General features: G+C 55.2%; 10 protein-coding genes across 10 annotated transcripts; 7 read left to right on the forward strand and 3 right to left on the reverse strand.

Annotated features, from left to right (window-relative positions):
- Positions 1-2545: 2545 nt before the first annotated feature.
- Positions 2546-4736, forward strand: F5Z01DRAFT_9834 (uncharacterized protein). Its single transcript, XM_046267259.1, has 2 exons — positions 2546-3077; positions 3133-4736. Exons 1-2 carry the CDS (start codon positions 2743-2745, stop codon positions 4295-4297), a joined length of 1500 nt encoding a protein of 499 aa, XP_046122864.1. The 5' UTR covers positions 2546-2742; the 3' UTR covers positions 4298-4736.
- Positions 4737-4784: 48 nt separating this feature from the next.
- Positions 4785-6016, reverse strand: F5Z01DRAFT_641811 (RNA polymerase). Its single transcript, XM_046262600.1, has 3 exons — positions 5728-6016; positions 5593-5675; positions 4785-5521 (listed from the first exon to the last, which is right to left on the reverse strand). Exons 1-3 carry the CDS (start codon positions 5818-5820, stop codon positions 4996-4998), a joined length of 702 nt encoding a protein of 233 aa, XP_046122865.1. The 5' UTR covers positions 5821-6016; the 3' UTR covers positions 4785-4995.
- F5Z01DRAFT_641814 (uncharacterized protein) lies at positions 6017-7943 on the forward strand. The gene has a single exon (XM_046262601.1). It carries the CDS (start codon positions 6401-6403, stop codon positions 7928-7930), a length of 1530 nt encoding a protein of 509 aa, XP_046122866.1. The 5' UTR covers positions 6017-6400; the 3' UTR covers positions 7931-7943.
- A 630-nt stretch (positions 7944-8573) lies between these two features.
- Positions 8574-10179, reverse strand: F5Z01DRAFT_10507 (uncharacterized protein). Its single transcript, XM_046257355.1, has 3 exons — positions 9860-10179; positions 9315-9472; positions 8574-9262 (listed from the first exon to the last, which is right to left on the reverse strand). Exons 1-3 carry the CDS (start codon positions 9881-9883, stop codon positions 8689-8691), a joined length of 756 nt encoding a protein of 251 aa, XP_046122867.1. The 5' UTR covers positions 9884-10179; the 3' UTR covers positions 8574-8688.
- Positions 10180-11036: 857 nt separating this feature from the next.
- F5Z01DRAFT_614301 (P-loop containing nucleoside triphosphate hydrolase protein) lies at positions 11037-12773 on the forward strand (the record flags this gene model as incomplete). The annotated part of the gene is made up of 1 exon (XM_046260812.1): positions 11037-12773. The coding sequence occupies one exon, from the start codon at positions 11037-11039 to the stop codon at positions 12771-12773; it is 1737 nt and encodes a 578-aa protein (XP_046122868.1).
- A 250-nt stretch (positions 12774-13023) lies between these two features.
- On the forward strand, positions 13024-15930 carry F5Z01DRAFT_641824 (putative methyltransferase). Its single transcript, XM_046262602.1, has 3 exons — positions 13024-13172; positions 13226-13425; positions 13473-15930. Exons 1-3 carry the CDS (start codon positions 13149-13151, stop codon positions 15829-15831), a joined length of 2583 nt encoding a protein of 860 aa, XP_046122869.1. The 5' UTR covers positions 13024-13148; the 3' UTR covers positions 15832-15930.
- Positions 15931-16510: 580 nt separating this feature from the next.
- F5Z01DRAFT_614685 (mitochondrial K+-H+ exchange-related-domain-containing protein) lies at positions 16511-17379 on the forward strand (the record flags this gene model as incomplete). The annotated part of the gene is made up of 2 exons (XM_046260828.1): positions 16511-16950; positions 17010-17379. The coding sequence occupies 2 exons, from the start codon at positions 16511-16513 to the stop codon at positions 17377-17379; spliced, it is 810 nt and encodes a 269-aa protein (XP_046122870.1).
- A 971-nt stretch (positions 17380-18350) lies between these two features.
- On the reverse strand, positions 18351-19588 carry F5Z01DRAFT_669682 (survival factor 1; the record flags this gene model as incomplete). The annotated part of the gene is made up of 3 exons (XM_046264452.1): positions 18351-19248; positions 19300-19515; positions 19566-19588. The coding sequence occupies 3 exons, from the start codon at positions 19586-19588 to the stop codon at positions 18351-18353; spliced, it is 1137 nt and encodes a 378-aa protein (XP_046122871.1).
- An 865-nt stretch (positions 19589-20453) lies between these two features.
- On the forward strand, positions 20454-22564 carry F5Z01DRAFT_641833 (uncharacterized protein). The gene is made up of 4 exons (XM_046262603.1): positions 20454-20901; positions 20981-21116; positions 21446-21640; positions 21712-22564. Exons 1-4 carry the CDS (start codon positions 20744-20746, stop codon positions 22402-22404), a joined length of 1182 nt encoding a protein of 393 aa, XP_046122872.1. The 5' UTR covers positions 20454-20743; the 3' UTR covers positions 22405-22564.
- A 493-nt stretch (positions 22565-23057) lies between these two features.
- Positions 23058-23745, forward strand: F5Z01DRAFT_669684 (histone H4; the record flags this gene model as incomplete). The annotated part of the gene is made up of 6 exons (XM_046264453.1): positions 23058-23170; positions 23224-23255; positions 23314-23329; positions 23385-23472; positions 23532-23594; positions 23650-23745. The coding sequence occupies 6 exons, from the start codon at positions 23058-23060 to the stop codon at positions 23743-23745; spliced, it is 408 nt and encodes a 135-aa protein (XP_046122873.1).
- Positions 23746-24025: the final 280 nt, after the last annotated feature.

The raw sequence follows: 24025 nt of genomic DNA on the forward strand, positions 1-24025 counted from the left end.
TTCATGCTGGCACGATTATTCAACCTTTTGGCTGATGTCAATATGATTGATTTCGCCGAATGTCAAGGGAACAGCGGCCGGCTATGGCGTTCCATAGAACGGCAAGGTTCTCGAAGGACCGCGCGAACCCTGACGCCCGATGCCATTCGCTTGTTAACTTGAGTGGCCTGCCGTCAGAGAGCCGGCCGGGCAGAGTTTTCCATCGCGATCGGTTTGCAGAGATTGGTTTTGCGGACACTTGTGTGGTTTCGCTAGCCGTGCCGTGGAGGCTTCCATGGAAGTGTGAAAGCCTAGCGCCCGCGACAACCGACCATCTCGCGGCCGTGGACAGCAAACCTATCGCTACAGATAGTCCGCACGTGTGGGATGCATGACGTTCGCAACGAGTCAATCCTGACACCCATTGGTGACAAGCGTTTGCGTTAATTGACAGCAGTGGCGGTTCCACTTTCGGGGAGAGCTCGTAGCTTCGACTTTGGCAATGATGTGAAGCGGTGACAGACCCTCGCTGTCAGAACGCTGAGAAAGGCGGTTGGCGAATTGATTTATTACTGCTGATGGTGTGTATTACACGAGTTCCAGAATGCCCAGACGTTATCGCTCCACCCAGCATCGTTTTTAGACCGCTGCCTGACCTGCCCCAGCTGGTGTCGCGTGACCGTTAACTGGTCTTACCAGTGTCACCGTGTGGCGGTCGAACCTTCAGCCCTCATCTGCTTTTGGGGCAGGGAAGGCAGGCACGGCAGGCCGCCCCCAGTCTCGCGTGCCAGAGGATCGTGATTAGCAACTCGGATTTTCTGTGATCATGTTATTCTTCCATCAGCCGATTTCTCATCCAAGTACGGATACAATAATTAGCAGCTGGGTCGTCAGAGAAACACCCCACAATGATATCCGTCCGTTTCTTACGGAGAAAGATGCTACGATGTACTTTGGCCAGGAGTACCGACGATCCCCGCCACGCTGCATGCTGGGGTCCAGTGCATGGGACCCCTAAGGCCTAACTAAGCACGCCTTGACACCTCATCCTAGCCCTACGTAGTACAAGTGCTGGATCATCACCATGACGCTCATTCGGTCGCTTCTCGTTCAAATGAGTGCTCCTTGAATTGACGGGAAAGACGATACACGAAAGTTCGCGCCACTTCCCACTAGAACACGGGACGACCCTTGGCAATAGGCCTGAAATTGATAGCGATTTGGGGTTCAAGATACCCTCAAAGTGATAGCGATTTGGAATTCAAAAGATACAGGTGAAGGTTTGTAGTCTGGACTCTGCACTTCTTATCTTCAACGAGCCGAGAGCTTTGACCACGTCTCTAGCAGCTATCACATCCCTGTCGACTCTAGCTCGGACACCAATCAAGGTCGTCCTTGCTCGACGCTGGGTCAATAGTGGGTTCCAGGCCGACAGGGCGGTACGCCGAGACTCGAAATGAAGGCAGCTGATAACGCATTCCTGGCATCTGCTCGTGTGTGGCCCTGGGCTTGCCGCGGATTGCGGGATATCGACGAGCCATGGCTCAAGGCCTCGTGCGGTGGGCGAAGCCGAGACAGACCAGGAATTCGGTTAGTTTATTTTTCTCCAGTCTACAGAACCTGGTGAGCCTTGTCTCACAGCGATCTACGATTCTACAACACGCGAACTTGACACTGCGACTCTACAGTACGGCCTCGGCCCCCCACCTTGGCTGCTTATCTGGGGGGGTCCTCGAGTCCGTCTCGGGTCGTAAGTCTGATCGCGTGCAGATGCAGTAGTAGTAATATTAGGAGTATTGGTGGCTGGCCTTCTCAAACACAAGCCAATGTCGGCACTACTGCTGTAATTTCAGTTGAGCTTGCTGTGTCCCAATCGTCTACATGTCTTGCCCAGACCAGTAGCGTGGGTAGGGAATCCAGATGCCTGTCGCACAAGACATGGCTCTATGTCCTCTGTACGGAGTACAAACAAAGGCGAGCACGATAGCTGCGCTGCATCTTCGACTGGTTTTGCTACAAGCATTGAGCTTTCAACCGGCTATCTGCGGCATCAATTATTGACAACTTCCCTATTTCATGCCACTCCGTCCAACGTCCATGTGAACCGCAAGATCAACCCTACCTTACGTTGCGCTTGTGTGTGTGCGCGTGAGGTGTGGGTGCCAAGCCGTGTGGCTCCAAGCCGCTGTAATCCCCACCGATAGATAGGCCGGGTGCACTGGTTGCGCCGCTGGTGCCGACACTTGCAGCCACTTATCCCCATCCTGTACACTCTACTCGCTCGCCGCCCCGTCATCTTCACTCTGCGTCTCGCCTCGGACACGTACATGAACTCGCTCTTTGAACTCTCGCCAGCAGTTCTGTACATCGACAGACTGACCGTCGCTCGTTGCGCTTTCGATCAATGCCTGCTGCCGTCCCCTAGTAACCGACACATCGCCATTGCGCCCACTCGCCGCCCAGGCCCTCGGTGCCATCTCCACCGTCCCTCTCTCGACTGAAATACAGGTCATGCGCCTCTCGCCACAACGACTTTGTCAACTCTCATGCCTCGCAATACGCACGGCTCTCCATCCCGAACCAATTCACCACAAGACGCCCCTGTGAGCGTCTCGACGCCACACCACAGGGTCGCCTTGCCCCGACGAATACTCGCCCCAGAAAGGCACGGCGCAGACTGCGCAGCGACCTCCCATCCTACATCACCCTCGCTCGTCGGGTCCTCTGCGGAGGTCGACGAGCGTGGACGACGTCTCTGCCGCTATGACGATCTACTCGGACCCTCCCAGCCATCGCGACTTTCGCTATGACAAGCCCAGCCTTCTCGTCTGCTGGTGGGTGACCTCGTTATGCGCCTGCATCATCTTGCTGCGGGTCGCGGGTCGATTCATCAGGACAGAGCGGTTGTTTCCAGAGGACCGAATGGCGGCTTTGGCCTTGCTACCGCTCTTCTTGCGCATGGCATGCGTCCACTACATCTTATATAACGGAACCAACAATGAGGACTTTACTGGCGTCACATCGAGCAGAGGAGAAATTCGACACCGGCAGATTGCTAGTGGTCTTGTTCTTCTGAGTCGCATAATGTATGCCGCGACGTATGTGAAATACCTTCACCCTCTCATCTTGATCGAGCCGACTAACATTTCACAGGCTGTGGATTCTTAAATTCACTATTCTCGAGTTCTTTCGCCGGCTCACTGGCGTCACATGGGAACGCTCATCGCAAAAGGCACTCGTGGTCATTCGATGGGTGCTCATATTCACATTCATCGGCGTTGTCATTAGCACACTGTCGGAGTGCCAACCATTCACCCATTACTGGCAGGTAACGCCTGATCCTGGGGGCCAATGTCGACAGGGCTACGTACAGCTTCTCACCACAGCCGTGTGCAACATCCTCACCGACCTTCTGCTCGTCTTCTTTCCGATTCCCATCATCTTACAAAGCAACATGAAGATCAAGCGCAAGATGCAACTGACTTTGCTCTTCTCCCTCAGTCTGGGCGTTGTCGGCGTCACAATCTACCGCGTGCCGCACGTCATGTGGAGCCATGGTCGCCAACAGTACCGGTCACTACTAGCCTCAGTCGAGATCTTGTTTGCCTTCACCGCTGCCAACGCCCTAGTGCTGGGGTCCTTTGTGCGCGATCGTGGCATCAAGAAGCAAAAGTTTCGCAGGACAAGCGTGGCAGACTCGTTTGACCGATCCAGCGGCGCGAGAAGGCCGACGCTTCATCGCCAATGGGGCAGCGACGAGGACCTGGTCCGCGATGTTGGCATCACACTCGACCCCGAACTTCGGAGTGCACTCAAAGGCAACGATGTTCAGCCTGCGCCGGTTGGAGCGTCGCTAGGAAACGACATTGAAACCTGGCAATTTCCCAAACGACAGAACAGCGGCACGGAGAGAAGCGACGACTCCCTCATCTCCACGCGCGACCTCGCGAAGCGAGAGTCAATGACTACGCACAGACGGGTGTCGTTCTTTGATGTCGGGGGCTTACTGGAGGACTCCGTGGGCACGAGCAGCAGCAGCTATCGCCGTGAAAGCCACTCCTCAAACGTCGATCCATTACACACTCATGCGCCGTCGCCTGCTCTGCCCGCCGGTACCTCAGGTTTCCGGCGAGGCTCGAGTGCGCTGCTACAGGACTTGGGTGGTCTGTTGACTCCGCACACTTCCAATGTCACGCGACCCAAGTCGGGGAATGGCACAGAGCTGCAGACGATTCCTCAATCTCGACATGAACAAACATATAACATGCACGGCAAACCAAACCCTGTTCTGAACGATCTCGGCGGCTTGCTGCAATAACAGCTTCTCACCAACCATTTACGATTTTCACTTGACAACATGCATTATGATACCAGGATCAGGCGTCGGAAAGGATTTTTTTTATGCGAGTATTATACAAGATTTATTATATCTCTTCAGGCGGGCGCCAAATGTCTGGCACAAGCGCCCATAGGGGATCTTCATCGATACATGTATATACTTATTTGGTGGGCTCCAAATTGCATTGCGCAAGATCTGGGATACAGCAAGAATACTTACTCTATGCTTTTCGGGAAACAGCGAGGAGCTAGGATCGAGGGATATACACGCTTTGGATTCGCAAGCAGCCGACACAGTTGCTAAGTTTTCAGCGACATGGCGCATCAGGATAGCATCGCCGAAGGAACAAGCAAGTTCATTGTGCTTGGGATAATTCAAACATATTTATACAAACGTTCCTATAATTAATGCAGCCACCTCATGTGAAGAGCCCCTTGGAGTGGCGAGCACACCTAACTAGCTCACAGGTGCTGGAACTGTTGGCACAACATTCGCACTCAATGACCGGAGCATGTTACGTGGACTCAATGACAGTGATTACAATGGCATTTCCTGAATATAGATGATGACCTTCTATTTCCGAGTATCTCGGATTTACGCATAAACCAAGCAATAACCCTAAACGCCAACTTGACCTTCCCCCTCAACTGGAAACACGCCTGCAGGTTTCTTCCTCCTCAGACACAGAGACGGTAACTGGCATATCGGCCTGCCGTCTCACTTGTCCTGATAATCTTGACAACCTGACTCCTCTGCAGCCCCAGATACCGCGCCACGGGATCCTTACTCAGGATTCGGGGTAGCTGCGTCTCCTTGAGCCTGTACCTCTTCAACAGCGCCGCCTTCTCCTCCCGGCTCAGGACGACGTGCTTGGGCACCAGCTCGTGGTGCGTGATGTTGACGAGCAGGTCGTCCTCGAGGAAGCACTCAATCTTGACCATGTTCTCCACGGAGACGAGCGACTTGCGCGCCGCCGACGAGAGCGCGACGTGGCACACCATGATGCCGGCTTTGTAGTTGTTTGTGATAATGTACTTTGCGAACGCGCGGATCTGCTGGATGCCAAAGGTCTTGTCGGAGAGGAACTCGACCCAGACGGGGCCGCAGTCGGGGCCCGGGTTCGGGTTGGCGGCTGTGGGCGCGGGCACGGACTTGCGCATCATGGATTCGCTGGGACGGGCGGAGAAGTTGAGCTTGGCGCGACTGTGATGATGGTCAGTCCTGAGGCTCTCAGGTTCGGTCCTGTCGTGGACAGGGCGGAAGGGCAAACTGACTTGACAGAGCCATCTGGGGAGCAGTATTCCTCGCGGAAGCGGTCGAGGGAGATCTTGACTTCATCTTCGGACAGTTCGTATTCCTGGTGTGGGCGTTAGAGAGAGCCAGCAATGGTCAGTGTCGAGGCAACGTACGCGATCCGCAATCATCTCGTGAACCGTCCTCCACGCGCGCCAGAGGCGGACGACCTCCTTGGACTTGGCATCGTTACCACCAAAGTCGTCCATGATTCCGAGTCTTTCAATCAAGTGCAGTGAATGCCGCAGGAAAGTCGTTTCGTGGAGGGCGAGAGGCGTGCGTGAATGTCGTTGCTCGTGGCGATCGCGAATGAATGTTCAAAAAAATTGGCGGGTCGGTCTTCATGCAGCGATTGCAGTGGTTCAGGCCCGCCGGGTAGCCCAAAAGCTGTCAGCGCCTTGCGCGGGACCTGCTAAGAAGGTTTGGTCCTCTAGCACGTGATCTGTTTCTCAGAATGCAGTTTGGAGTTGCGCTTGCACGGCCCCACTATCGGCCGCCCCACCTCTTTTTGGGACTCGAGTCGACAATTCGACATTCGTCGAACGGGACTGGACTGGACACGCGCTAGACCAGACCGCTAGAAACTGAGGAACATCTGGTGCCTGGAGTTTGACGCTCACTCAGGGCCACTCAGGGCCAGAACCCCCTGAAGGACTGCCATGCTGGACCCTTGGGACCAAAAGTGGTGCAGTACGGAGCCCGGCCGCACGGACCGTCTTAGCCCCAATTAGGACGGTTGAGAACACGGGGCGAGACCATTTCGCGATACTTTTGTTGGCCTAGGAGCACATGCAGTCCTTTTCTGCCCACCTCACCCCAAGTGCTCCTCCACGCACTGGTGTCGTAGCATCGCCATCCTCTTCTTCGCTCCGCCCTCCCCCCTTCGTCGTCGCCCGTCTTGTCCCGCCGGCTCGTCCTTTCTGGTTTCCTCCTCCCCCCTATCCACCCCGTTTTCTCGTCACAATGGCCGATACTGAAGCTCCCGTTGCTGCCCCTGCGGCCGACACCAAGCAGCAGCAGCAGCGTCCCACCAAGCCCGACGAGGATGCCTACAACAAGTCCCTCGCCGCGGCTGAGAAGGCTCATAAGGCTGCCATGGACCGTCTGAATGCCATCAAGGCCAAGATCGACATTGCCATGCCCAAGAAGGACGCCGAGACCCCGACGCAGAAGCGCCGCAAGGAGCTCATCGCCCAGGCCAACGAGATCCGCACCAAGCAGGCGGGCGGTAAGAACGCCCGCACGAGCAAGCTGGACCAGATCAAGAAGCTCGACGAGCAGCTGCGCAGCCGCATCCAGGAGCAGAAGAACGCCAAGGGCAAGGTGCCGTACAAGTCGGTCGAGGACGTCGACCGCGAGATTGCGTCGCTCGAGAAGCAGGTCAACAGCGGGACCATGCGTCTGGTCGACGAGAAGAAGGCGCTGGCGGACATTTCCAACCTCCGCAAGGTGCGCAAGAACTTTGGCCAGTTTGACGACGCGCAGCGCCAGATCGACGAGACTCGCGCCAAGATCAAGGAGATCAAGGACTCGATGGACGACCCCGAGCAGAAGGCCATGTCGGAAAAGTACAATGCCATCCAGGCCGAGCTGGACGCCATCAAGGCCGAGCAGGACGAGGCGTATAAGAGCATCAACTCGCTGCGCGACGAGCGCACCAAGCTCCACGCCGAGCAGCAGGAGACCTGGGCCGCGATCCGCAAGATCAAGGACGACTACCACACCCAGCGCAAGGCCTTCAACGCCTACGACCGTGAGCAGAAGGACAAGGCGCGCGAGAGGCGCAAGGCCGAGCAGGAGAAGTACCTTCAGGACCGCAAGAAGGCCGATGCCGAGAACGTTCTCGCCGAGGCCAGCGACCCAGCCTACATGGAGGAGATCCGCCGCGCCAACAGCCTGCTCCTCTTTCTCGACCCCGAGCACAAGGTGGAGAAGGGCCCCTTGATGGCTGAGTCTGGCCTGACGGCCCAGGCCACCCGCAAGGTCGAGGACGCCCCTGCTGGCACCAAGCTCCTCCGCAAGGACGAGCGTGAGGAGGACCTCTTTGCCCCCATCGCCAAGAAGGGCAAGAAGGGTAAGAAGGGTGGTGCTGGCGGCGCCTCTGCCAAGAGCTTCAACTGCCCCCCTTCGGTCGTCGAGGACTGCGCTTTCATGGGCATCGACCCGCCCATGAGCCAGGCCGACGTGCCCGAGGTCACCAAGAAGGTCCGCGCCAAGCTGGACCAGTGGAAGGCGGACCAGGAGACTCAGACGCAAAAGGTCAGTCGCCCCCCATTCTCCACTCAAGAACTAATCGCTAACGGGGAAGCAGAACATTGAAAAGGCCAAGAAGAGGATCGAGGAGCTCGAAAAGGCCGACGCTAATGGCAACGGTGTTGACGAGGCCACCCAAGGCGTCAAGGAGACCTCTCTCGAGGACAAGCAGGAGTCGTAAAGACACTGCAGTCACAGCCACCGTACCACCAGTCTGCTCGAACTCCTCTCAACCATTACCGACATTACGCAACTCACCGAACCCACGCACTTTTCAAGTTATAGTTTGTTTTGGGGCACAGGAATATATAAAATTGGGGGCTATCGGACGGGGCCCTACATAACCGGACTTCACCATCATCGTTTACATAGGGGCCAAGGAAAGGCGGTCGATATTATTATTTCGGGAACGTCTATCCTTACATGGAGCGCAATTGATGGGAACCAACATAAACATAACACTTATTTCCAACTTGGCTTTCCCTGGCTTGATGATGATTGATGCAATTGTTAAAGGTCCTGAGCTGAGCAGAAGCGCCAATGACGGGACATGCTCAGTCCCAAGCCTCTGATGAGCGTTTCTATGTAATGACATTTTTGTGTAATAGTAGGCCCGTGGTAATAAACGCCGTACACCGGTTTTCCAGTCTTGCTAGTCGAACATTTCACATTAACCCTCCGTAAAACGAGTTCGCCCCCCTCCTATGAGCACTCGTGACCATGTATTCTGGTTCGCCTCCCAATGCAGTCGTGATAGATGATGCTCCGTGTCATGTCATTATCGTGTCTTCGTCGTGGCAAGAATCCCACAAGCAGATGAGTTCTTAGCCCATGTAGGGAGCATGACCCCCCGGATAAGGCGCGTACGGTGCATGCTGCGGTGGTGGGGGTTGCGAGTACCGCATGGAGCGATCCTTTCGTCCTCCATGTCCGCGGCGCTGCTGCCTCTCTGGAGGCGGTGTCCGTGGAGGCGCGTAGAGGCCCAGTCCGGTGTCGATACCCGGCAAGTAGGGTGGCTCGTGATGAAAGTCGTTCTTGTAGCTGTTGTTCCTCCGGTTGGAGGGCGGTTTGCCCCGTGGTACGACCGCTCCCGCTGATGTTGGAGGGTTCCGTACGGCAGGATCATCGTCCGCCGGCAGCGAAAGCTCCACTAGGTTGAAAAAGTGCTCCAGCACTTCGGGGTATCGGTGCACGCTCGACCGCCAGTCCCCGTCAATGCCATGCTTCAACTCCATCTCGGCGTCTTGCAAAGTTCGCGGGTGAGGGGGGGCGCCATAACGTGTATAAGCTTGATCATGAACCTGCTCCAGTCTGTCTTGGTGCTGCTTCTTCCGCTGCTCTGTGAGTTGACGAAAGTGTTCCAGAATGTGATCCTGAGCGCGTTTTCGCACCCACATGCTGGGAACGTCAGTGGACGGGGATTCGTGGCCGCTGAAACCAAGGGACATACCGTATCTCTTCGTAGATGGACAGCATGACTTTCTCTTCGGCCTGCTTGACAGCCACCTCAAGGCCCTTGGCCTCGCAGTCGCAGGCGGCTTCGGCTGGTGCTCGGCATATTGCACAGTCAGGATCCATTTTGATGATGGTCCGCCGAGATTTCTGCCTCTTCAGATACATCTTAGCTTTAGTTCGGGAACGAGTGGAATCATGAATGGGAATGCTAGTGACAGGCGCCCACGTCGTCCCGAGATGTCGACCATCAGAGACCGCGTGGAGGGCCGTGTACAGATGGACAGCAGCAGTAGGCCAGAGGGAAGAGGAAGAAACCAAGATTCAAGACGGGAAGACGGGAAGACGTTGGAGAAGGGAGGGGGGCGGGGGCTAGTGGAAGATGGAGATCAACTGACTTTAGAGCAGGTACAGAGAGCGGTAGCTGAGCTGAGAATGGAGGGATGGTCCCGGCAGACGGACGGTAGGAGAGTGGGCGAGGGGCCGGACGTGCGTAGTGGTGACAATCGTATGCCGATACAGGTTCCAGGAGGACTGACTGACTGGAGCTCCGTCGTCAGGGAACATGAAGGTAGAGTACGTATGTATCCTGCAAGCCCACCCAAGCAGAGGTCGCGTTACGAGGAGACGAAGGGCAGAGACAAGGAGGGAGGCTCTAAGAACAGAGTTGAAGATCTCTCAAGCGGGAGTAGCGTGGGGAAAAGCACGTCGAGCTGCGTGGAGAAGGATCGAATGAGAGAACCTAGGCGGACACCCTAGATGTCGTGGCTCGAATGCGGGCCACCGGATCGTATGCAAGCTAGCCCAATGGAGGGTATGTAATCGAACCCAATGGCGCGAGGAGTGTTGTTCTTGTGGAAGCCGGCAGCGAGCGTCGATGAGGCGAGTGAGGAGGCGGGTGGGCCGATGTTTGGCTCCGCTGACAGACAAACAGACGTCGGACAGTAACCTGTCAACACAAACTTTTTTTTGAAGCTGATGATATAAGCTGACCGACGTTTGTAAACGTTTGTGTGTAGTCGGACAACTGTGAGACAAGGGAGGAGAATGGACTCTTCCAAGATTCCAGCCTCCAAAAAGCGGCTACGGTGTTGGACGCTCGGCCCTGTGGCACCACGTCGGTGAGCACAGCGCAGGTCGCTTCAGTCGCTTCAGAGACATGCAAGGCGGGTTCTTTGGGATTGGGCTGGTATGCTTGGTTCACCGCATTTTACCGAGTCAGAAGAGACTGGAGGCCCGCTTGTTGTTGAACAGCTGCACTTGCATACAGCTGCATGTGCATGGTGCAGTGCTTTTTGCTCGCCTGATTGGCGACTTCCTATGTCCGACGGTGGTTGGGCAGGTAAAGCGAAGTTACATCTCACAGATCTGATCGCCTCATAAGATACTTGTCGAGGCGTGGCACAGACCCTCAAAGGATGTTGTTCATCGGCTGGCCGTCTATCAATGGTTTGCCGGCCCCAGTATCGCCAATCTTTCAATGTTTGGGGATCATGAAGGCGCCATATAGGACGATGTGAACGCGGCAAAGGACAGAGTGTGAGGATGATATTGCAAGTCATCCAGGGTAAGCTATCATCGGGTCGGTTGACCAGAGCCTGAGGATCCATCTTCATGGATGTGGTGCTTATCGATAAGCTGAAACCGCTTGCTCAGGAAATCTGGAGCTCCATCGAAAGCAATGCGCCGGTCCTGCATCTTCGCCTGTACATTGCCAGCCATGCCTCCTCGCTGCGCACCGGGCACAGCAACTCTCGCTCCTTTCTTGTATCCCTCACTGTTCCTGGTGCGCGTCTCTTCGCGCATCACCCAGTACCGATGCTCCTCGACAACCCAAGTCATCAATGATCTCCCAGAGTCACGCCTGAACCCTGCGCCAGACGACTATGCCAACCCCAAGTTCGCCGACAAAGCTGAGCTAACGCTATATGCTGGTCGAGGTGGCAATGGGTGTGTGTCCTTTTTGAGGGAAGCTTTCATGCCCGATGGTCCACCAAACGGCGGAGATGGAGGCGCAGGCGGCAACATCTATATCCAGGCTGCCCATGGAGAGACGTCTTTGCACAAGATTGCGCGAAGGCGTTTCGTCCGGGCTGGTCGGGGACGACACGGCCAAGGAAGCGCAAGGAGTGGCACAAAGGGGGAAGACGTGATCATCACGGTACCAGTGGGGACCATTGTTCGCGAAATCGAGCGCCACGACCCTTATGCTGAGGAGGAGATGAGCTACCGGGTCTTCAGGGGCTTAGAGAAGCAGCGCAAGAGGGAGCAACGAGAGGCTGAAGAGCAGAGGAAGAGGCTTGCCAAGGCTGCCGAAGAAGAGGAGGACGAATACGAGCGCGCCATCATGCAGGATCTGCTGGAGAAACAGGACGAAAACGAGAACGAAGACGAAGATGGCTCGCCCCAGGATCCGAGGAACCACAAATGGCTGCTTTACCCTGGCTTATCGAAAAGCGAAATGGGCAACGAACAGTTCCCTAAACTGCCCAAGCGGACCAAATACCTGTCCCAACCGCCGGGCCCCATTCAGCTGGATCTGTCGAGACCGACTGAGCACCCTGTTTTGCTCGCGACTGGCGGTATTGGTGGTCTTGGTAACCCGCATTTCAACTCTCGACAGCATCCTCGACCCATGTTTGCTACCAAGGGTGACGAGGCTGTCACGATGAAGATCGAGCTCGAGCTGAAGCTCCTCGCGGATGTCGGCCTTGTCGGTCTCCCCAATGCCGGCAAGAGCACTTTGCTGCGGGCTTTGACAAATAGCCGAACCCGAGTTGGCAATTGGGCTTTCACCACCCTGCAGCCCAACATTGGCACAGTAGTCTTGGACAAGTATACCGGACGCCCTTCGATACCATCGAGAGACCGCGCCAGTACAGCTGCGGATCCTCGCACCCGATTCACCGTCGCGGATATCCCTGGTCTGATTGAGGGCGCACATCTGGACCGTGGCTTGGGTATCGCCTTTCTACGTCACGTTGAGCGCGCTGGCGTGCTCGCCTTTGTGATCGATTTGTCTGCTGGCGACGCAGTCAAAGCCCTGAATTCCTTGTGGCGCGAGGTCGGTCTGTATGCACAGATGCGCGAGGAAGAGGATCGCAGCCGTGAAACATCATCTCACATCGACTGGAGCATGACAGAAGACGGTTCCAGTCGGCCTCTCGATGTACTGAACGCGGATCTCACTTCGCCGAACCATACGCCTGCGGCAGCCAAGCACATTGCCGGCAAACCCTGGTTCGTGGTCGCGACCAAGGCTGATAAGCCAGACACAAAGGACAATTATCGCCAGCTGAGCACATATCTGGAGAAGATCACAAAGGGGGAGGTTGGTCATCCCAGCGGTGTCGAAGGCGCCTGGATTAAGAAGTGCACTGCCATCCCGGTCAGTGCGATCAACAAGCAGGGCGTCGACCGGATCACGCATTGGACTGTAGGATTATTGGATGAGTGAGGAAGATGTAATTATGTACAATACAGTATACTATTAGTAGATTATTCACCATTTAAACATTCGATCAGGCAACAAACACTAGACTAGATTACCTTAGACTACGATATGTCTCGCGTCGCGGGGCCTGCCAGTGCCTGGCGTCAACCGTAGCGGGGCAGCAGTGGACACAATAGGGACTGGATTTCACACCCCAGGACACTGCACTGACTGCTTACCGTTTATTGTCGCCTGGCGGGCGGGTACAGGCCAATGGGTACACTGCGGACAAGCCCACCTTTTTTCTCCAACATCCCGCGCGCGCCTCCAAGCGTCGCATTTTCTCTGGGAAAATTTCACTTTCCGCATCCAATTCATCCTGTTGCCGACCTCGCAATCATGGGTAAAAGAGGTGGCTTTCGTGTAAGTCGCCCTGAATCCTCGCATGCCCTGGCCAATTGACTAACTTATCCCAGGGTGGCAAGCGCGGCGGTGGCCGTAGCAATGGCGAACGTACCAATTCTTGGAAGGAGTATCCGGCCGTCGAGAAACAGCACAAGAACTTTCAAAAGTTCTACGATGAGCTGCTCCAGCTTCCGGAAGGGGAGAAAAACGAGTTCTGGGAGGCGCTGAGGCGCGAGCTCCCCAACAGCTTCCGTTTCTGTGGATCAAAAGGGTACGTTGAACGCTGGCCGTGACCTTTTCTGTACTGACACAACCCAGCCATGCGCTCGCTGTGAAGCGCTTATTAGAAACCCGCTACATTCCCCAGATCACGGGCATTGAGTTCCACGATGGTCGACCCGTCGAGCCACCGAAGCCAGTCCCATGGTACCCCAACGATCTCGCTTGGTGGATGACCACTCCCAAGAACGTCATCCGCAAGTTCCCTCCGTTCGCCGCTTTTCAGAAGTTCCTCGTGTCCGAGACCAGCGTCGGAAACATCAGCAGACAAGAGGTTGTCAGCATGATCCCTCCCATGCTCATGGACGTCCAGCCAAACCACGTTGTTCTCGACATGTGCGCCGCGCCCGGTAGCAAGGCTGCGCAATTGCTCGAGATGATCATGCGTGGCGAGGAGGCTCGTGTGCGCAAGACTTTGCGATCGTTTGCGCAGGAAGACGGCCTGGACTTGGGAGCGGAGACGCAGGAGGAGCGCGAGGCTGATCTTGAGGCTGACCCTAGCGATTGTGGCCGCTCGACCGGCCTTCTCATCGCCAACGACTCCGACTACAAGCGTGGCCACATGCTGGTTCATCAGCTGAAGCGTCTTTCCTCGCCCAATCTACTTGTCACGAACCACGACGCCACGCAGTTCCCCTCGATCAAGATTCCGAACCGCGAGAACCCCAAGGCTGCCAATTACCTCAAGTTCGACCGCATTCTGGCCGACGTCCCTTGCTCCGGTGACGGCACCCTCCGAAAGAACGTGAACCTGTGGAAGGACTGGCAGCCAGGCAGCGCGCTCGGTCTTCATCTCACACAGATCAGGATCCTGGTTCGCGCGCTCCAGCTGTTGAAGGCGGGCGGCAAGGTCGTCTACTCCACATGCTCCATGAACCCTGTTGAGAACGAGGCTGTGGTCGCGGCCGCGATTGATCGTTGCGGTGGTGAGGCGAACGTGGAGATTATCGATTGCAGTCAGGAGCTGCCCAAACTCAAGCGCTATCCGGGCTTCAGAGATTGGAAGATTATTGACAAGAACAGCCGCATCTGGAACTCGCACGAGGAAGTCATCAAACACGCCAACGAAATGAACGGTGGCGTGGTACCCGGCCGTGTTGTCGAGACCATGTTCCCGCCCGCCGAGGGTACACTGGGCTATGGGCTACCTCTGGAGCGCTGCATGCGTGTATACCCTCATATGCAAGATACCGGTGGTTTCTTCATTACTGTCTTGCAGAAGAAGAACGAGTTCAAGGCCCGCAACGAGAATGAACCGTCCACCATCGTCAAGTCAGAGGCCGCAGCTCAAGAGCCCAGCGAGAAGCAAAGTGTGGCGACAGCGACGGCGGAGCCCAAGGCCCCTGCTGCTGCTACTGATGAGCCCAAGGCGGAGGCTGCTGCCGCAGAAACCAAGGTCGAGGTGAAAACTGAAGACGCCGTCATGGACGACGCCGAAGGCACAAGCAACAAGAGACCCTTGGACACCGAAGAGCAAGAACAGCCTTCCAAGAAAGTCAAGACGGAGGCAGACTCGTCAGCAGCTGTGACACCAGCTGCGCAGCCGGAGAAGCCTCGCAAGGGACCGATTGAAGAGCCTTTCAAATATCTCGACGCTACCCACCCCATCATCCAAAACATCAAGGAATTTTACCACCTTTCGACTCGTTTCCCCGATGACCGCTACATGGTTCGCAACGAGATGGGTGAGCCTGCCAAGGCTATCTACTACACCACCGCTCTTATGCGGGACATCCTCACTGAGAATGAGGGGCGTGGTATCAAGTTCGTTCACGGTGGCGTAAGGATGTACATGAAGCAGGATGCGCCGTCCGCTGAAGTCTGCCGCTGGCGGATACAGAACGAGGGCATTCCCATTCTGCAGGGTTATGTCGGCGAACCTCGTGTGGTTCACTTGCGGAACAAGGAAACTCTCCGCCGCCTGTTGATTGAGATGTTCCCCAGCCTCACCAGCGACGGCTGGAAGGACTTTGACGAGATTGGTGAGCGTGTGCGCGACATTGGGATGGGCTGTGCCGTCCTGCGCGTCGAACCAGATGGCAGCGATCCCGATTTCACAGAAAGGATGGCGCTGCCCTTGTGGAAGAGCATCAAGAGCCTCAATCTGATGCTTCCCAAAGAAGACAGAGCGGCCATGTTGCTGCGCGTGTTCAACGACACCTCGCCACTGATCAACACGACTCTCAAGCAACAGCAGGAGAAGAAGGCGGCAGCGCAGAATGGGGAGCAGAAGAAGGAGGAGGAGGATGCGACAGTCGAGCCGAAAGCTGAGGTTGAAAATGACGGCGCGGTCAAACCAGAGGAGGCGCAAACTGTAGAGGAGCAGGTTGCTCGGGAAGATCTACCTGCGCCAGATGAGACTCCTGTGGCAGGGGAACCTGCTGAAGAGGCCTCGTGAAGATTTTATAATTGTATAGCTATCACTTGGAATAGCATGACTTTGAATGATGAAGAGACCGTGCGTTTCATCATCCATGGCGACAATACATGTTCATACGACTTACCTACTTACTGACTGGAAGCCATTAACAGGTACAGTCGAGCACAGCCAAGCGTGCATAACCATCATCACGACATACGCAGGACGATGCGAATGGCAATCAGTATGAAAGGGAAAGCATCCAGATCACCAAGTTGTCCCTTGACAAAGCTGGTCCACACTTGCGTGAGATTCCCAGTACGCCGGCGCGCACCATGAGACCATGTGCGTCACTGTTTGGACGTGGATCGGCATGGCATTGAGGAAAAACGGGTCCAGCCAAAGTTCTTGATAATTGTTGACGTCTACGCATCGATTCGACGCCCTCTACTACCTGCTAGTACCTAATTTTCCCTCTAAAACGCCCAGCTTCCGGTCTGGACTTCAAGTCTGCCTCGCGCACAATCTTTTCTTGCCACCGGACGCGACGACGCGACAAGCCTTTAAGACACCTGCTGCGCCCACTTCCCGACGTCTCTTGCATGAGCAGCTCGGTCGACACCAACAAGACAGCCTACCTAAGGTACCTGCCTTCCTGCTGAGCTGCGGCGCGTTGCGACGCGAGATTGTGCAGCTCTGCGCTGTCTCAATCGACGAGATGCGTCTCTATCTCCTCCCCATATCGACGCGGCGGACGCTGCTCTACGCGCAACGACTCAACATCAATACCACAACGGCCGACAAGTCGTATCTCGACAAGGCTGTCAACTACGCAGCCAAGACGTGGGCGGGTTGGGAACAGAAGGACTCTGGCTGGCAGCGCAAGGTGGTTGACTACGGCAACCAGGCCCTGCGGCGGATTCCATACGAGGAATGGGGCTTGAAGAGCGTCCCGCCATTGTCGGCGAGGCGACAAGAGAAGGAGATTCGCGGCAAGGAGAAGGTCCAGGTAGTTTTCCCCGCAAGTGCATTGCCCGTGCACAAGGTGCAGGGCGTGATCAAAGCGTTGGCGACAGAGAGGGATGGGCTGCACAGGAAAAGACTGATGTACTGCATCGTCGGCATGCCGTTGACGATACCCATCGGCATATTGCCAGTGTGAGTCCAGCATCGAAAGACCGCGAGGGTTTCCGTAACCAAAGCTAACCATGAGCCAGGATACCCAACTTGCCCTTCTTTTACCTGGCGTATCGCGCCTGGTCGCATTGGAGAGCGATAGCGGGAGGGAAGCACGTCAAGTGGCTGATTGACAAGCAACTCCTGCAGACTGCGCCCTCCAGCGCATTGGAAACCCTATACGGTGGTTCGTCTCATCTATATGACGCAAAGACAGAGACCATGCTCCTACGACAAGACCAGGTCAAGCAATTCACGGAGACACTGGGCATACCAGCCCTAACCGTCGAGCTCGAGCGCGCCATATGGCAAGTCGAGACGGACATTAGGAAGAAAGAGGAAGAAGAATCAAAGGCACAAGCGGCAACGCGGATAGAGGAAGTAAAAGAAGACAAGAACAAGGATCAGTGAGGCGGCTGATTCCATGTACCACCATCAGGCATAGACGGGACGCTGGCGTTTATTCATATACGGGTACATAGGCTCATGTGTCTCCCCTGGCTTCGGCCTCATGTATACACGACAATGTAATCACACACGAATTTCTCTCTCCATCTACCACCACGAGCTTTTGGCAATAGTGACCTTCTCTGGCAACATTCTGCGCCAAAAATGCAACGATCCCAACAGTCGCCCCGGCGAAAGGAGCCTCACGTAGGCAAGGGCGTACACGGCAACGGACGGTGATCCCGCTTGACCGGATCGCCAGGTATGACATTCTGATCCCGCCGCCTCTGTGCCGCTCGCCAATTGAGAAGAATGCGAAACTCGATGTCCTGGAACCTTATGCCGCGTTAGCCAGCCATGTTCACCTGTCCGTCTCGGGGTGCGGCTATCAAGGGGTAACAACCACTCGGGCGGCCTTGAGCGCGTCAACAGTGACTTGCTCGTACTGGCACACTTGACGATATATGATTTCTGATTTCCACGCTTCGGCTGCTTTGCGGCGCAAAAGCTTCTCGCATGGACTGAGTGCTGTACGCCCGCGCTGGGGTATGGCTTTCCGACGGCGTGCGCAGGCATGTGGGTTAAGAGGCGAGGACTCCATTGGTGTGTAAACTTCGTAGGCTGCTATTAAAGTCATTGTAAGAGAGATGTATGTGGCAATACTTTTTGAAATAGAAGAGAGTACCCGTTGCAAAAGCTTGGGGATTCTCGCCTCAAGTACAAGTGTCTACTCGCGCTGGAATGCTTCGTGACGCGCGCCGCTAAAGTCAACATCGCGACGAGGCCCCAGCCACGTGTCTCATCTCAGAGCAAAAAAAGTTCATTAAAGTATTATAGGTCGTAGCGAGTGACAGCCGTCTCCAACGTCTACCATGATTAGTCCATACCCGAATTCGAAGTGCCTACTTCCTCTGCGCTCGTTTCCTCAGCGCTTCCTATTGCACGATGAAAGTGGCTTCCATGAAGACTTGGCCCTCTTCCTCAATCGTCTCGTCCCCAATCTTGAGCTTGAGCGTCATCTTGGGCGTGTATTGGTAGATGTAAGGCTTGGTACCAGCGGCGCTAGCGACGATGGTCTTGACGAACCCAGGGACCTCGGCCATGACATCAACCCGGTCTGTCCGGTCTCCGATGGCGCCCTCGATTACACCTTCGACAGCCTTGCCTTCCTTGTTTTTTCCGTTCCACGCGAATCGCACACCTTTGGGCTCAGGCCAGTCGTTGTCCGTGTCCTCCTTCACGGCGGTGTGGGTAGCCTTGTTCAGGCAGCCAGCGGCGATGATCTCGCCATCCTTGACAATGCCACCAACATTGACTGTCGTGGTTCCATACGACTCGGGTGTGGTAAACTCCATCATGATGGCCGAGTACTTGGGTCCCTGGAAATTGACAAAGTTCCACTTTGCGGCGGCATGGTGAGGCTTCATGCCCTGTAGGGCATACGAGTACATGGCTTGGCCCTTGAAATCAATAGGACCTTCTTTGGTGGTGATGGTACCCTCAGCAGTGCAGCGAGGCCAGAATGCATGGCGCATGGTGCCCCAAGGGTTCTGGAGATCAGTGCCAAACAAGGTTTGGCCAGTCTTGCCGCCCTGGAAGCCCGGAGACGCCTTGGTGACCTTGAGGTTGACAATCGCACGTTCATCGTTGGCGCTCTTGATCGTGTAGGAGTTGCCGTCGGCCGAAAATTCGAGGGCGCAGTTCTCGGCGAAAAAGGACGCTTTGTCCTCGCTGAATTCGATGTTGTTGAGGGGTGTCGAGCACCACAGATGCTCCTTGGTGGGGTCTTTTGAGAAGACCTTGCAGTTGAACTGAGCTGTCACACGAACGCCCCTTTTGGTTTCGGTTAGCTATGACTGCAGTGTATTGTTCTGGGATTCGCACATGACGTTGCTGTAGATGACCTGGGCCATGCCCATTTGGCCACTCTCGGCAACAAAATAAAAGGTCTCGGTCTCGACGTTGGTCGTTTCCAAGACCTGCCACTTGAGGTCATCGCGCGTGAGTTCGGTGTAAGTACTTCCGTCAACTTCATCGCCGACAGGGCGGACAGCAGATGGTCCGTAGATGGGTTCTGCGGTGCCGGCCACATTGGCCAGCCTCAGCTTGTTAGCCTTTGTGATCAGGTTGTGACGGCGACAGCATCATACTGTTGCTTTGCCCAGTTAAACATCTTGTTGGATTTGTAGGTCTGTAGTCGGATGTAGGCGCGTCTAATCCGGTGATCAGTATGATACAATGTTGCAAGGTCCAAGTGGGAAACAGACTCAAGCTTGGCCTGTAGGGCACTTCACCGCCGCTGTGGAGGGGCTGCGAATCGTGCCTGCCGGTTTGCCCGCCTCAGAATGACGCCGCTATGTGGCTGGTGGTGGGGCGCGTACCTCAGGTACTTGGGGACGAGAAGGCGGGAACTACCCGGGATCCGACGTCTAGACCTGGCTGTCTACCAAGGTAGTAGTACTCAAGTCGAGCTCTAGTCCTGCTTCGAGCTACTAATAACAACAGTTGATTGGTAAACGTGCTTTGAAGGGCGACTCCTCAAATGCTCACTGCAGGTCAACATGCCGTGTTCGTGCGTGTGGTTGTTCCAACTTCCCACAGAGGTAGCAGAGTTTGGCAGTCTTTCAGTTCATCGATAGACAAACAGCCGCGTCCATCAAAATTGACTTGTAATTAGGCATCTTATGAGCATCAGTCACAAGGTCTGATGAGATCCCCGATAGTAATGTGTACTCTGCTTTTTATTCTGACTGTGTATCATAACCAGTCGCCCTGTTCGCACGTATCGTTCTAAGGTATAGTGTGCCTCAAGTGTGGCTTGCGTCAGGCTTCAGCCACACCAGTGGTTTAGACAGGTTACTGATGCAAGCGCAACTAAATAGTCCTCAAGAATGAATGAGGAACATAAAGACCGAGCGGCCATCGTCAATCATCGAGTTGCCTACATATTCCAGCTTTGGGGAGCTTGTTGGCATGTGGGAAGCATTTGGAGTTGCTCGAGGTAATGATGGCCAGCCCAGTCCGCCCGGAAACAGCGCGCCAATCTTAACAGGTCCTCCTACGCAGTGCAAGTCGCCTCAGAACAAATCTTTTCCCTCCTACAATTCCGCAAACTCTTCTCAACCAATTCAATTGATCACGGCAACCAGCAACGCGACAGGGCCTCCTCTGCGCACTATTCAATACCACTGCAACACGCTCTACCTGCGAGCACTCGGTTCACTTTGACGCGCCCTGCCGCGACTCCTTTGTCATTCTAATCGTCTGTTATCGATAACCCAATCGTCAAATTTACGGACGCGCCTCGTCGCATCGCTTCGTCGCCGACATGGAAGACGTTGCGCCCGAATTGCAACCGCAACAGATCGACTCCAAGCTGCGACGCAATTCGTCATCAGCTGCCGCCGATGCTGTCTCGCAGTTGCTCGGAATGACCGGTGGTCTTCCCGATGCCAACGGGAGTGACGATCCAGCACAAGATCACGGGTATGTCGAGAACCCACCTGTCCTATGCGATGCGCCTGGGACACTCGCAAGACTGCAGATTACTGACATTTGCTATCAGCTCGATGCATACCTCGAATAACCAGCCTGACGCGCAACCCCAAGCGCAACACGCACCACCGCCGCCTCCTCAGCACCCAGTGTCCTACAATGGCGCAACACCCGCGGCGACGGCAGGCGGCGGGAGCAGTGGCCTCGTAAGTTCATCCATCACCTTTCTTATCACTGGGATCAAATCTTTACCCGTATCTGGCCGCAAGTATCGCCATGAAAGTTCTTATCACTTGCTTGATGGTTTGCATCACGTGCATTATCGCACGCTAGCCCACCTTCCCAATCATTCTGACGCATCCCACTCCACCACCTTATCAAGGCCCGCTGCGGCGATCCGGCCTTGACATCCCCACGTCGCCCTGCCTTATCAGTGCTCCGATAGTATTTATCGATTCATGCGCGCCAGTTGCGCCGCAGTCCTCCCATGGTTTGCGCAACTTGAGAGAAGATGGCTCCTAACGTATCGTCACAGCCTACATGTCAGAACTGTAGTACATCTACGACCCCATTATGGCGTCGCGACGAGTACGGCAATGTACTCTGCAATGCTTGCGGGCTGTTCCTAAAGCTACATGGTCGGCCGAGGCCGATATCCTTGAAAACGGATGTCATAAAGAGTCGCAATCGACTGAAGGGCACGCGCAGCGATGCGCATGGCAAGAAAAAGGTGCGTGGTATCTTGCGCGACTTGCGCGCAATGCAACAAACTTGGGGGACCGCATTGCTAATACTATTTAGGCGACGCATCAAAGTAACGCTGCTCCGCGATCTGCGAATCTCCATGGAGATGGCGCCAACGGATCCCCTATCTCTCGAACCGACACGCCGTCCATGTATAACAATCCCTTGCCATCGTTCATGATGGACGATCCTTATTCTTCGAACTTTGGGCAAACTGGCGACGGGTCTGGATCACCAATGAACGGCGACACGCCACAGACGCACGAGCAGCTCATCGCAGCCAACTCCAGCCTCAAGACCCGTGTACGCGAGCTCGAACTCATCAATGAACTCTTCAGGGGCCGATTAAGTCAACTGGAGCAACAGGAAGCCGCCGCGCGCAGGGGGCATGAGGTAGCCGACTCGGAGCAGACCGGACTACGGACGCAACTGGAAGAGAGCCGAGGAAGCGAAGCGCAACTGCTCGCCCAGTTGGAAGAGACCCATCGGCGGGAGAACAGCCTGAAGAGACGGTTGGACGAGCTGGAACTGGAGCTGAAGGCCGCTACGGCAACGAAGACCGCCCGAGACGCTGAACAAGCCCTTGAAAGCCAGCATGATGAGTCTGAACGACCGTCCAAAAAAGCGCGGACCGCCAGTCCTGCGAGAGGCAACGAATCTAGCTCAGAAGAGGTCACGGTGTCGCTTCCCGCAGAGGAAGAGACTGGTCAGGCCCCCGAGCCCACCATGATGGTCGACACCGATGCATAGGGCACCTTTGACTGATATACCTTGTCATTGTGGAAGAGACCGGTTGGTGGTAATAGGAAAAGTAATACAGCGTGAATTGGCCTGGCCAGGAATACCGCAAGGGCAGCTTGAGCCCCGTGCGAGGAATGAATTTTAACGAAATCAAATGCATTTTTTGCGCTCCCACTCCTGGTGATGTTTACGTCGACCCCTTGTATTCAGATAGTCAGCTATCCCCAGTCACGGCGCGAGTTGGCAGCAATCTAGCACAGCGCGGTTTCGTAGCTTTACATAAGGTGTAGAATAGATTCGTCTTCAATGTTGGATCTATTCAGGATCACTTTTGCAATCAGGAGAACAAAGCTTGCTTTGCGATGCATGAGTCACGTGCTGGTGATGTTTGTTGTTACCTCACTTGGGCTATCACATTGTCCCTCACCTCTTGTGACCGCCTTCTCAGAACCTCAACGCAAGCAATCCCGATGCACATGATCCCGAATCTCTCACACTCTACTACCGATTGACTTCGCTCGATGCTATAATTTCTGGATCGTTCAACCACGCCTCACTGCAAGCCTAAGCGCCGTTCAGCTATCCACCTCCCAAGTTGGGCAAACGTGGATCCGCACTCAGCTTGAGGACGTCATACGTTCCGATCGGCCCAAACGAACAGGATGCCTCGCACGTTGCCTTCTGAAGTTGGCCGTGGTGGCCCAGGAAGCGCCCGTCATGCCGTGGGGGGGAAGACTATCCAGGGTCGGGGTGTAGCCCTCCCAAAGCGTCATCGGTATGTGCCTTTGTTGAATTTTGTTGAACTCGTATGCTGACCGTTCCTCGTAGCAAGATCATCACAGGTACGATAAACGGTATCAGTACGTGGCCATTTGTAACTTTAGCCTTATTAACGACACCGCTAATATGTCACTGCAGCTAAACCTGACATTCGGTGCGTCTTGTCCCCTCAGCGCGCAGTCAAGAACTCCGAACTAACTCATTCCTAGTCGTATGGCCCGCAGAGGCGGCGTCAAAAGGATTTCTGGTATGATCTATGAAGATGTTCGGGGAGCTCTCAAAACATACCTTGAGGAGGTACGTGTTGGCCCTCCAGGCAGGCCCTCGTGTCTCGCTACGTGGACTGACGATCGCAGGTTCTTCACGACTGTGTTGCATATGTCGACCATGCGAGGAGAAAAACGGTCACCGTCACAGACGTAAGTTCGCCGCGCGATTCAATACCGGGGCAGTGTACTGAGAGATGGCTGCTAGGTTATTCACGCCGTTAAACGATGCGGCCGACCTATTTATGGCTTCGACCCCGAGACCAACAAGTCCACCAAGGTCAGAGCCACCCGCTTCACTTGATAATGGGAAGTAGCGCCTGCGATGGCTGCTGGCCTATGTGCGAAAAGACGTGTTAGCGCTTGGCTTGTTGAGCATTTGACGACCATAAATACTGGTTTTGTATCATTGCGACGGAACGGCGTTTTGTGACTTGCCTGTCAATATTTACATTCATCAGGAGGAGAAACAGGGAGAAAGATTGGACAGTTGAGGATCTGTTGGTTCCATGCGTTTGCTCTTTGTCACTCTGGATTCGCGGCACTGTCGTTGGAAATTGTCATAACTCATCAAGACTCGCTAG

Source organism: Emericellopsis atlantica (genome assembly GCF_019669845.1).
Source record: "Emericellopsis atlantica unplaced genomic scaffold F5Z01scaffold_1, whole genome shotgun sequence".
NCBI classification, from domain to species: Eukaryota; Fungi; Ascomycota; class Sordariomycetes; order Hypocreales; family Bionectriaceae; genus Emericellopsis; species Emericellopsis atlantica.